The sequence below is a fragment of the Rana temporaria genome, chromosome 4 (assembly GCF_905171775.1).
Source record: "Rana temporaria chromosome 4, aRanTem1.1, whole genome shotgun sequence".
NCBI classification, from domain to species: domain Eukaryota; kingdom Metazoa; phylum Chordata; class Amphibia; order Anura; family Ranidae; genus Rana; species Rana temporaria.
The window spans coordinates 111,226,835-111,240,077 of NC_053492.1; the positions used below are offsets into that span (position 1 = coordinate 111,226,835).

Genomic DNA, 13,243 nt, shown 5'->3' on the forward strand with positions numbered 1-13,243 from the left:
CGCCCGTTTGCTGGTTCATATATTACCAGCCATTATTGTTGGCGAGTGATTTCGATCATAAGCGGTGGCGGATAATTCACTTGGTGTGGTGGTAGTATATAAGAAGAGAGAAGTAAATTGTCAAGTTGCACTTAGACGTCCTTTGAGATCACACATGGAATTTGCTGTACTGTATGTGTGATTTTATATGAACTGCTGGACTATTGAGACATTTTTGTGAAACATTAACGAGATTGAATATATTTTTTGTTTTTTCTCACAGAACTACACACTTGTATATTGGATTATTGCTATTTTGTCACGTTTTGTTTTGTGTTTTTGTTTTGTTTATGATACAAAGTCTTTTTTGAGCATCATTAGTACTGTAATTTTGTTAATATATAACAGGGTTCAATAAGGATATAAGTAGAATTTAGCACAGTGTATATATATAATATATATCATTTTTTTTATCACTAATTTTGTACACACCAGTGTACAGCGCTGTCTTTTTTTTATATATATTTCTACTTTGGGTGAGGTCCCTCAATTAGATAGCAGCAGACTGGGTTAAGAGTATTGCTACAATCTTGGCGCGGTCATCTTCATTTAGGGTGACCACATTTCCAAACTGCCATTCAGGGACACACCCCCTCTCTCACCTTCCCCAAAAAAAGATGAGGGAGGTACTGTAGTCTCGGGGTTGATGGGGACTTTGGTGACAGGTTATTTGTCAGGTGAATGTGCCACTTGCCACCAGATGCAGTACCGCTTGCCACCCATAGCCTGCCACCAGATGCAGTGCTGCTGTCACTCCCTCTGCATGAGCCGCGTGCATAGAAGTAAAGGAGTGGTGTCACTATCTGGAGAGCGAAGATCACACCAGTCCCTGCGGCTTGTCGCTTGGTCCCGGAGAAGGAGGAGGTGCCGAGGTGGGTGGAGACAGCAGTGCTGCACTAGGCACAGGCCTCGCTCTCGGTCTCACTGTCTGAGAGTAAATTGTCACTGGTTGCAAGATGCCGGGCAGCGCTGGCCCTAGCAACCAGTTCTGGAAATGTAGTTATTAGTTAGTAGGGGGTGGCTGTGTCCTCTATTTCATTCCGGGACCTTGTATTGTCCCGGAATGAAGGTGCCGGGACCCAGGACAGACATGTCAATTGCGGGACAGTCGCAGGCAATCCGGGACATGTGGGCACCCTATCTTCATTATTTTTTAAATCACCTACAAGACTGTCTTTGCAGGAGCCTAGGACCTGGCAAATATCCAGGGGGTCTAGCTACAATAACATTCATGTTTCTACAGTAACTAGTCAAGTGGATAGTGCAGTTAGTTGAAACTGTGAACTCATCTGTCATTTAACAAAGAAGGATGCACTTTAAGGTAGTTAAATGGGGGAAGCCTTGACAGTTTAGACAACCCTATTAATGTAAAAAAAAAAATGAAGGAATGAGTGGAAAGGTAGGGGATGTAAATGTCAACAACTGCAAGCAATATATTCCTCTCAGTACAGATTTTCTTTAGAAGTTCGTACTTGCTAATAAACAAGTAAGCAGATAGCAAGTGCTGTTTATTCAGACAGTGTTTACATGGTGGAGTATGCGGTGGCCATGTTTGTAATGACTTTGCATTATTACTAACTATACTACTGTGTGATATCTTTTTGTCTTACCATCATAAATTTCTTGCATTGCTGGGACTAATCCACATGCTCCTGCTGTATACAGGTATCCACCATCAAGAGAAACAGCATCAGCTTCGCCTTTCTGAAAAATGTAATACACAAAGCAAAACATCACACCGGCACAATACTGTCCTAATAAAATGGAGGAGCCAACTGACGGTTTGGCATACGCACATATGCACAAACACGCAACACCCACTTCCAAGCATAAGAAACTCCTGTAGTGGGTAAGAACGTAAGAATAATAGCATACTATACTGTACAGATCTACTTCTTTCATTTTAGAGAGTCTTGAATAAAGCGTGGTAAAGCGCTGCTAGTTTTAGCGTCTCTTTACCGTAATTTTAACGGTGCTTTTCGGCCGCTAGCGGGGCACTTTTAACCCCCTGCTAGTGGTCGAATGAAGGGTTAAATGCGCCCAAAAATCGATTTTCAGGTGCTTCGCCAGCACTGCCTATTCATTTCAATGGGCAGGGGCGGTGGAGGAGCGGTGTCCTTCACCGCCCTAAAGATGCTGCTTGCAGGACTTTTTTCTAATGTCCTGACAGCGCACCACCCCAGTGTGGAACCGTTTGGAGCCGCTCTGAGTCGTTTGGAAATACTCGGAATCACTCAGAAATACTCAAAAATACTCCATTCCCAGGTGTTTTTGAGGCCTTTTCGAGGGTTTCCGAGGTCAGCCGAGGTGTCCCTGAGCATTTTCAAGGCTCTCCGGTGCCCCCCACCTTTGGCTTCATGCGGTATTGCATGCCATTGAAGTCAATGCGGAACAAATTATTGTCATTTCCATTGACTTCTATGGGGAAACTCGCTTTGATATGCGAGTACTTTGGATTACGAGCATTCTCCTGGAATGGATTATGCTTGAAATCCAAGGTTCCACTGTAATTACAAATTCTCTGAGTGTACACTGTGCTCCAGTTTATCAACACACAAATCGGTAACAATATGGCCCTATTTGATCGTATTGTGTGTTGACATACTGGACTGGACAGTTTCATAGAATAGTAAGTGGGAAATTGTAGTGAATAAGCAGCAGGGAATGCTTCAAGGGTTTGGCCTATTCCAGCATAAATTCCAACTTCTTGTTCTTATTCATTCTAGAAATGTCTCACTCACCAGAACTTTTGTAATGCATTCTTCTGCAAAGGAAGCCTCAACACATTCAATGCTTCCTTCACTTGCAACACTCCAATTGTCACATTTATTCTTCTCCTCTGTGCTCTGTGTACACCAGCGGATTGATTTCTCTGATGGAGGCTCCAACGCTGCATTAAAAGTGATGGAAATTGTATTTAGAGTTCAATAACACTTGTCACTGCTAGGAATGTGAAGCTTAGGTCCATGACTAGTGTTTTTCGAATGGTGCCGTACACATGACAGGGTCGCTTTTTAAGCACGTAAAAATGTGGGATGGGAAAACAAAACATCCTTAAAGTGTTACTAAACCCACAACAGGTTTTCCTGCGGTTTCCCTGTCAGAGGGGGCGGAGTCACCCGTGTACGTCACTGGGTGGCGCCCGCCCTCAGCTATAGAGGAGCTGTCAGAGCGAGAAAAGAGTCACTCAGCGGGAGCCTCCTCTCGAGACGCATCTGTATCGTCTTTTTTTTTTGGTCCCGTCGGAGCGAGATGGATCTACATCGCTGGACTTTTTTCTATTTTTAATAAAGGACTTGTCCCAAGTTGGCTCTTGTTTTTTAATTTTTTTTACACTTTTCTTGGTAAAAATGGTAGGGTACAATGTACCCCATTACCAATTCACATAGGGGGGCTGGGATCTGGGGGTCCCCTTGTTAAAGGGAACTTCCAGATTATCATAAGCCCCCCCCCCTGCAGACCCCCACAACCACTGGACAAGGGTTGTGGGATGAGGACTTTGTCCCCATCAACATGGGGACAAGGTGCTTTGGGGTCCAGACCCCAAAGCATCCTCCCCATGTTGAGGGCATGTGGCCTGGTACGGTTCAGGAGGGGGGCGCTCTCTCGTCCCCCTCTTTTCCTGCAGCCTGCCAGGTTGCATACTCGGATAAGGGTCTGGTATGGATTTTTGGGGGGCCCTTAACGTAATTTTTTTATTTTGGCGCGGGTTCCCCTTAAAATCCATACCAGACCTGAAGGGTCTGGTGTGGATTTTGAGGGGGGACCCTACGCCATTTTTTTTTATTTGGCACAGGGTTCCCCTTAATATCCATACCAGACCTGAAGGAACCGGTATGGAATTTGGAGGGACCCCCACGCAATACATTTTTTTTATTTTGGTTCAGGGTTCCCCTTAATACTCATACCAGACCCAAAGGGCCTGGTAATGGACTGGGGGGAACCAATGCCTTTTTTTAAATGAGTTGTATCTGTATTCCCGGGACCCGACAATACATTATAGCCACAAGTAGTTTTAAATTACTTTTTTTTCTTTAGAGATGTCATTTTTGCCGTGGGACTGTTCTAAACATAGGAAAAATGTGCCACTTTACAGGCATACTATAGACACCACCCCCCCCCCCCCCCCCCCCCCCCGGCATGAAATTTAAAGGAATATTTCACATTTATTGTTTCACTTTAAGCATTATTAAAACCACTGCTTTAAAACTGATTTTTGCATTGATACATGTCCCCTGGGGCAGAACCCAGGTCCCCCAACACGTTTTATTACAATACCATGCATATAAGCCTTTAAAATTAGCACTTTTCATGTTCGTGTCCCACAGACTTTAACAGTGTTCGAACCAATTTTTTGCCTGTTTGCAAGTTCTGGTGCGAACCGAACCGGGGGGTGTGTTCGGCTCATCCTTACTGAGCACTTGTATAACAACAACACAGATATGGCCATGTGGAATCCTCTGACAGAACTCTATTTGCTGCATCATAGCAATGCCTAAAGTCTTTAAGTAAACCAATTCACCCTTTTAGGAGGTTTTTGAATATTATTTGTTCATGGAGACAATTGACTTAAAGTGTAACTAAAGGCAAAACTTTTATCTTATTTAGTTTTGGATGAGGGATTAGAACCCTGGTCAGTTTAAATTGCTGTCTGTGCCCCCGTTAAGGAGATTCACCGTTTCGATTTGTTCTGTTTACCATTGTCATTGAAAGTGAAATAAAATGTCCCCAGAAAAGTAATAGAGGGTAAATCTTCCAATGGGGACACTAGTTCTGGTGACCTGGGGGGCCTAAGGAATTCCCCTAATTTACAGGGATTTCCTCTCACTTCCTGTTAGGCTATTGGACAGGAAGTGAAGGGAAATCGTCGAAAAAAAAAACCTGACAGGGGTAAAATGAAAAATGTTTCCTGTAGTTCTATTTAGGATTAGAGTTTTCTATCATGAAAATTAGTGTTTGATAATAACCCAAATTAATTTTGCTATTTACATACAGTATTAATAAAACATTATCGTAGAATTGACAATTTCTGACACGTTTCATTTTTTACACTTATCTCATTTATGCTTTAGTACGATGCATTAAAAAAAAAATTCATACCTGATTTATGGTGCAATAAGTGCCCTGCCAGCCCTTTCAGATTGAATGGCCTGTCTTAAAGTGGATGTAAACCAGATTCATGAAATTTGAGCTGAGCACTGGGCATCTATCTGTAGTGTCTTGTTATCCCACTTGAAAGCACTATGTCTCATAGCTTTCTCCTGCAGCGTTCTTCTGTTATCACCATGAGAACCCCTAACAAGTTCTCCATCACATGTGATAAAAGCAGCTTGAGGTTTGTGTTGGGGAGGATGCCATAAATACATTAGCAGAGCCCGGAACTATTCAACAAACAGAGCTGAAAGTCTCTACCTATGAGGAGAGGGGGGTGTGTGCCTTTCCTCCAATCAGCTGTCTTGGATGTATGCTCAGGCTTCACTGCAGTGCTTACCAAAAAGACAAAATCTCCTAACATGATATGCACTTTCTAAACAGTATATAAAAGCTGAAGACAGCAGATATACATGTAAAACCTCAAACTTATGGCAGCAATAGCAACTGGTCACATCTTTAAGCCCAAGACAGCAGTTAGATATAAGGAATATTTCAGGAATTTAAAAAATGGAATCTACAGAAAACGGAAATATCAATTTGAGGGCGAACTGATCCTTTAGGCTTTATTTTATATAATACAATTAATACATATATTTATACAATTTAAGTAATTGGTTCATGAATTAATATTTACTTGTACCCCCAATATAGTTTTTTTATCCTTTGGTTCTGTTTTTCTGTTGTTAACAGAGAATATGTAAATTGTAAATGAGACATGTGGGCCACGTACCATTACTCAGGGCTTTACTGGCACTTGTGAATGCTGATCCCAAATACAGGAAGGTGTCCATTTCCTTGGGAAGTGTAATGATGCTAGTTGCAGAGTCTTTGAACATCAGATCATGTCCATGTGGAGAACTGAACAATTTGCATTCAGATTTTTTCTACAATAAAAAGAAATTGACAGTAATTATGGTTACTGTACACGTGCATGTGTTAAGACTAATCCTGTCAGACATTTTGAAGCCTAAAAAGTAAAAGTCAATACCTGTAACAATCCAGACATGACTGACCTGGGTCACAGCTTGTGGACAACTAGCTCTTCCTTCTTTCCTGGAGTTTATAGGAGATTTAGGGGGTTATTTACGAAAGGCAAATCCACTTTGCACTACAAGTGCACTTTCAAGTGCAGTCGCTGTAAATCTGAGGGGTAGATCTGAAATGAGGGGAAGCTCTGCTGACTTTTTCATCCAATCATGTGCAAGCTAAAATGCTGTTTTTTATTTTCCTTGCATGTCCCCCTCGGACCTACAGTGACTGCACTTCCTTGTAGTGCAAAGTGGATTTTCCTTTAGTAAATCACCTTAGAGTTGCTGAATTTATGAACTATCCTGTGCACTGCAGCTGTGCTGCATCCTCCATACTTGGACTTATTAAAAGATTTTAGAGTGAAGCCAGGGCTACCAGCCTTTTCAGGTTTAGCCTGACTTCCATATACTCTGGATTACTCTGTAGATTATCTGGGTATCTTCCAAGCTCTGCTTGTCTGCACCGGTCCAGATTATTTGCTCTGACCACCTATCTGAGATTTCTCTATCCATTGTTTCAGCATCTGCCTTGCCTATAGTGGTATGTTACCAGCTCAGCAGTATCAGTGGTCCTGGTGAAGATCTGACACATCGGGGCTGTGCAAGAGTCCTGTACCGCCTTGTGGTAACATGAACTGCATAGCTCCCAACTGTCCCTGATTTCGAGGGAGTGTCCCTGGTTTGGAACAAAGTCCCTCTGTCCCTGTTTCCTCCTCATTTTGGTCTAATCTATATAATTGTATATAAAATGTGAATTCTTATGCCTCAACCCAGGGTTTGACGAATTTGCTTGGAATCTAGGAGCCAGCTAAAAAAGTTAGGAGCCAGAAAACGCGCCCCGTCCCGACGAGCTCGCGCGCAGAAGCGAACACATACGTGAGTAGCGCCCGCATATGTAAACGGTATTCAAACCACACATGTGAGGTATCGCCGCGATCATTAGAGCGAGAGCAATAATTCTAGCCTTAGACCTCCTCTGTAACTCAAAACATGCAACCTGTAGATTTTTTTAAACGTCGCCTATGGAGATTTTAAAGGGTAAAAGTTTGTCGGCATTCCACGAGCGGACGCAATTTTGAAGCGTGACATGTTGGGTATCAATTTACTCGGTGTAACATTACCTTTCACAATATTAAAACAAATTGGGATAGCTTTACTGTTGTCTTATTTTTTTATTTAAAAAAGTAATTTTTTTCCCAAAAAAGTGCGCTTGTAAGACCGCTGTGCAAATAGGGTGTGACAGAAAGTATTGCAATGATCGCCATGTTATTCTCTAGGGTGTTAGAATAAAAAATATATATAATGTTTGGGGGTTTTAATTAGAGGGAAGGAGATGGCAGTGAAAATAGTGAAAAATTACATTAGAATTGCGGTTTAACTTGTAATGCCAACGGCCACCACCAGATGGCGCCAGCTGACAGAAGAAAGAGCTTGGGACTTCACAAGGCCGCAAAGCCGCGGCCTCAATTACCAGCCGTCACAGGCCCACCGCGATCACGCGGCGGGGGAGGTGGGGCCGCACGGAGACACATTACCGCGGCGGCCGGTAATTGAGGCTGTGGCTTCACGGCCTTCTAGGCGAGCGCGGGCACCAGGTCACAATTTCTTGTCGCAATTATTTATAATTTTTTTGCTAACACCGTATTTGCTCAGTGGTCTTACAAATGCACTTTTTTGGGAAAAAGTTAACTTCTTTTAATTAAAAAATAAGACAACAGTAAAGTTAGCTACATTTTTTTTATATTGTGAAAGATACACCAAGTAAATTGATACCCAACATGTCACGCTTTAAAGTTGCGCCCGCTCGTGGAATGGCGACAAACCTTTACCCTTAAAAATCTCCATAGGCGACGTTTAAAAAATTGTACAGTTTGCATGTTTTGAGTGACAGAGTAGATCTAGGGCTAGAATTATTTCTATCACGGCGATATCTCACATGTGTGGTTTGAACACCATTTTCATATGTGGGTTCTGTTCAAATATCCGTCCGCTTCTTGGCGAAAGCTCTTTGGGACGGTGCGCTTTAAAACTATTTTTTTCTTATTTATTTTACTTTACGTTTTTTATTTTGACACTGTTTTTAAAAAAAAAAAAAAAGTAAACATCCCTTGTAACAAAAAAAAAGCATGACAGGACCTCTTAAATGTGAGATCTGGGGTCAAAAAACTCAGATCTCATTTTAACACAAACATTCAATACAAAAAAAAAAGGTTAATTTAATGCAATTTAAAAAAAAAAGTCTCTTTAAGAGCATTGGGCATTGGGCATTGGGCAATCTTCCCCTCACTGGTCTCCATGTCACAGAAGGAAAAGCATCCAGTTGCCTGCGCCGCTACTGACGGCTCTGGTAAGCGGCGGAGGGCACCAGAGAGCGGCGGGAGGGGGGACCCTCTCCCATGACCGATAAAAGTGATCACTGGTACATGCACTCTGAAGGCATAGTATACCTGTGCCATCCCTTCAGAGCTCTGTGCCGCAGTTTGTTACTCCTGCATGCATAAGCGGGAGTGACAGCACCGTGGCATGGCCAATCAGATGGCCAGAAGACGCAAACCCAGACTTTTGAAGAAGATAGAAGTGCCTGTCAGCTGTGACAGTGCGGTATTGGAGGGCTTCATTCTAAAGTAAGCATTTCATTATGTGCTAGTATGTGATGCATACTAGCACATTATTCCTTTACCTTGCAGTGTTTTTAAAAAAAATGGTGGAGTTTACTACCGCTTTAAGGAAGGAAAAAAAGGATTTACCTGAGCTTCCTCAAGGAACTGAGTAACAGATCTGATTTTATCTTCCCTGTCCACAGTCACCACAGCATGAGCTGGTATTCTTGTCCAGAAACAATCCTTGTACTCTTCAACTGGCTTCCTAGTATTGTCCAGGCACAACAGCACATAACCTTTATGGAATTCCTCTGCAGATTAACATAGATGCACAGTTGGTAATTTCTTAAGCAGTAAATGAATTGCTGTACTGGTGTTTTGTTTATTACTTTGTATATCACAGAGAGCTAGCAGAACATTACCAAAAACCATGAAGAAGCATTAGGCTGCATTCACACCTGAGCGTAGCGTTTTGCGGCGGTTTTTACCGCGATTTGCCATGACAAAACACCGCGTTTTTTACCGCGATTTGCCGCGACAAAACGCAGCGTTTTTTACCGCGATTTTTTACAGGTCTAGGGTCACCAATGAAAAACGCCCAAACGCCCAAATTGGAGCGACAAAAAAGGATCCAGAACTTGTTTGGGCTTCAGGCATTCAGCGTCAGGCATTTTGTAGTGGAGATGTGAACCATCTCCATAGAGAATAATGTATTTTTTCCCCTCTAGCGTTTTGGGGCGTCGCGCATCAGGCGACAAAACGCTCAGGTGTGAATGCAGCCTAAGTGCTACCACATCCAACAACTGCAGGGTAGGGTGACCACGTCTTCTGGATTTCCCGGGACAGTTCAGCATTTTGCAGGTCTGTCCCGGGCACCTTCATTCCAGGACAATACAGTGTCCCAGAATGAAATTGACACAGCCACCCCCCGGGCCACCCCCTGCTTGTGATTGGAGAAATCATAAATCCCACCTCTTGTGTCCAATCACTGTGCTGTGACAAGCTGATTTTTGGGAAGGGTGTCCCTGAATAGTAGTTTGGAAATGTGGTCACCCTACTGCAGGGTGGGAGTAGCGTGTGCTTGGGCCTTGGTCACCAGCACTGTGATGTAGACTGAAACAAATATGTAGCCATAGAAACTATCCATGAGGGAAACATTCGAATATATGAACTAACTGCCGCTAGTGTATGTATTGGGCCTCTGTGAAAGCTGAAATGCTAATATCTCTTTGGTAGCTTACGCAGGTCCTTAACTTCCTTGTGACATGACAGCAACATGGGATGTCCAGCTGCATTGGGACAACAGATTAGCACCATGACGGTGGTTGAGCATTTGTCCTGAAGAAGGAGAAAAGCCAAACATGCAGGTATTTTCACAGACAATGGAGGTGGTATCATAAGCCCTTGCCAAAGCAGTAGACTGAGAGGTATGTGTGTGGGCCACTAATCCTCCGATGGGGAAATTGCATATTTCATATTTTTGATAACAGGAGCATTGTCCCTTGAGGGCGACAGTTTCCCCTTTACCTCTGACCTTGGTTAAATCTTTGCCTCTGGCAACAGGAATGGTTGTCCTCTGTTAGGAACTTTGTCTTTGACTTTACCTTCGACAAAGAGGGGTTCTCTGTCTGGGGGCCCGCATCGAGATTAGAAATGCTGCACAAACTCCACCACAACCATGTGCATTGCAGGGCAGACACTTGAATGAGTCACATTTTGCAGCAGTAATACCCACCAAAGGTGACAGGAGAATCTTTTTTCTGTAGCTGCAAAGCATCACAGCCGTGGCATGTGTACAACCCAATCTAGCTTCCTTTGCATCTTCAAGGGATGGTTGGGGGTCAATTAAATGTGTTATGCATGACCAGGCCCGTCGTTACAGGACAGGAAAAACAAACAATTGCATGGGGCCCCGAGCTGGCCTGGGGCCCCCAACTTCCCCTTCCCAGGCTGCAGTGTGGCCAAGCTCCTCTTCCTTCCTCCTGGAGTCCTGTCAGTCCGGCCGGGTACCGCGCGTGATACAGGAGATTCAATTTCCTGTTCCCGACCGGACTGACAGGAAGTGCACACTGAGTGCTCACTTCCTCTCAGTCCGTCCGGGAACACAGGAAACTGAATCTCCGGCCCGGGTACTATCTGATAGGGGACTGGGGACCCATAATGATAGAACACCGGACTGACAGGAGGAAGAGGAGCTCCGCCATGCTACAGCGGCTGCCTACAGGGAAGAAGGGGAGGTGAGAATAGAAAAACATAGGGGGGGGGGGGAATAAGAACATGGGTGTAAAAAATGTGTGTAGCGCTAATGTAGGCTTTGCATGTGGGGGGGGGGCTTGGGGGCCCCCATTTTGCATGGGGCCCCCAAATTCCGTCAAACGGCCCTGTGCATGACTAATCTGCTTCTGCAAATTCTTACGGAACAGCTTAGTACGACATAACATATTTTCATTTGCCAAGCTCTATATATACTCAAACTAGACATGTACAATTTGTTTCGTTCCGAATTCATTTTTTTATGTTTTTTGACAAATCCGTTAAAATTCGGAAATTAGGAAATTCGAAAATCTGAAAACCCGAAAATTCGAAAATCTGAAATAATAACTAACTATTAAAATATAGGTATTGGAATTTATTTTCAAATTTGGCTGTTAGTGAACATAAAGAATACAAATTTATCCGAAGTTACGAATGATCTGAAATAACGAATGCCGTATATAAACGAATGGAACGTAACGAATTAATAATAATAAATAATAAGAATAAGAATAAGAAAAAAAATGTTGAATTATTATTATTTATTAATTCATTCCGTTCCATTTGTTTAAATGCAGCATTCATTATTTTGGATAATTCGGAACTTTGGATAAATTTGTATTCATTACTGTAGGTTCTCTAACAGAAAGTTACAATACCTATAATTTAATAGTTAGTTATTATTAGATAGTTAATTAGTTAATGTTTAGAATTTTTGGATTTTCGTTTTAAAATTTTCAGACTTTCTTTCTTATTTTCTAATGCCGCGTAAACATGGTCGTTTTTTGTCTTGTAAAAAAACTTAGTTTTTTCTCATGAAAAAAACAACGTTTTTCAAACTTCATTTTAAAAAACGACGTTGCCTACACACCATCGTTTTTTCAAAATGCTCTAGCAAAGCGCGGTTACGTTCAGCACGTACGGCGGCACTCTGTTCCATTCAAGCTTGTGTCATAACTTGCTTCTGAGCATGCGCGGGTTTAAAAACGTTGTTTTAAACGTCGTTTTAGCCCACACACGGTCATTTTTTATGACACAAAAACAACGTTTTGAAAAACGACATAAAAAACTGAAACTGAAACTTTTTCTCCCACTGACACCAATGATGTAGCACTATTCCGCCCACTAACACCAACAATGAGACACTATTCTTCTCACTGACACCAATGATGGGGCATTGTTTACTCCCATTGATGCTGGGGCATTTTCTACTCTCACTGGTCACAGTCTGGCCCCCTCAAAGTCTGAACGACAGCAAACGGGCCCTTTGTTCAGAAGGTTTGGAGACCCCCTGCTGTTAGACCCCTTTCACACTGGAGACATTTATTCAAACTGGGGTGCTGTGCTGGCAGCGCATAAAAAAAAGTCCTGCAAGCAGCTTCTTTGCAGCATCTTAGGAGCGGTGTATACACCGCTTCTAAAGCGCCCCTTGAAATCAACGGGCAGCGGCGCCGAAGCACCTGCGGGCGCTTTTAACCCTTTATTTGGCCACTAGCGGGGGTTAAAAGCACCCTGCTAGCGCCTGAAAAGTGCCACAAAACGACGATAAAGCAGCACTAAAACTAGCGCCGCTTTACCGCCGACACCCTGGCACGTGCTGGCAGTGTGAAGGGGCTCTAAAGGAAAGAAGTCTATGCTTACCTATGCTTAGGCCACTCCCATCCGGTCATATGGTCAGGTCCCGGCGCCAGCTTCAGTGTAGAGGAGGGACAGCCACAATTGGATGTCAATCTCTCCTCTTCACTGAAGCTGGGGCTGGTAAGATCACATGACCAGACTGGAGCACCCCATAATAGGTAAGTATAGACATCTTTCCTCTACAGCAGGCATGTCCAAAGTCCATCCCGGGGGCCAATTGTGGCCCCCCTGGTGATTTAATATGGCCCCCCTGGGGATTTGGATATATATATAGCCATTGCAGCCTCACATGTGCCCTGTGGGCCACAAAAGATCTATACCGTATTTATTGGCGCTGCCTCGGAGGGGACAGGACGTGCGCCGTCAGATTACATAAAGAGAATCTCATGTTTACTCGGCGTCGTCTGTAATAGGAAGTCCCGTTTCATGGGATGCCATTGGATGACTGATCTGTTTATCATAGGAGGCGGGACTTTGTATTAAAGAGGCCACAGAGTAAACAAGAAATTCTCCTGTTTGTAATCTGACGGC

At 43.3% G+C, this 13,243-nt stretch overlaps 1 protein-coding gene across 1 annotated transcript in view; it reads right to left on the minus strand.

Moving 5' to 3' along the window:
- The window catches only part of LOC120936436 (serotransferrin-A-like), a 62,591-nt gene that overhangs the window by 24,379 nt on the left and 24,969 nt on the right, over positions 1 to 13,243 (minus strand). Inside the window, exons 7-10 of the mRNA XM_040348768.1 lie at positions 8,969 to 9,132; positions 5,924 to 6,077; positions 2,781 to 2,929; positions 1,650 to 1,743 (exon numbers count right to left, since the gene is read on the minus strand). Of these exons, the coding sequence (XP_040204702.1) occupies positions 1,650 to 1,743; positions 2,781 to 2,929; positions 5,924 to 6,077; positions 8,969 to 9,132 (561 nt within the window). The remainder of the gene's footprint in view (positions 1 to 1,649; positions 1,744 to 2,780; positions 2,930 to 5,923; positions 6,078 to 8,968; positions 9,133 to 13,243) is intronic.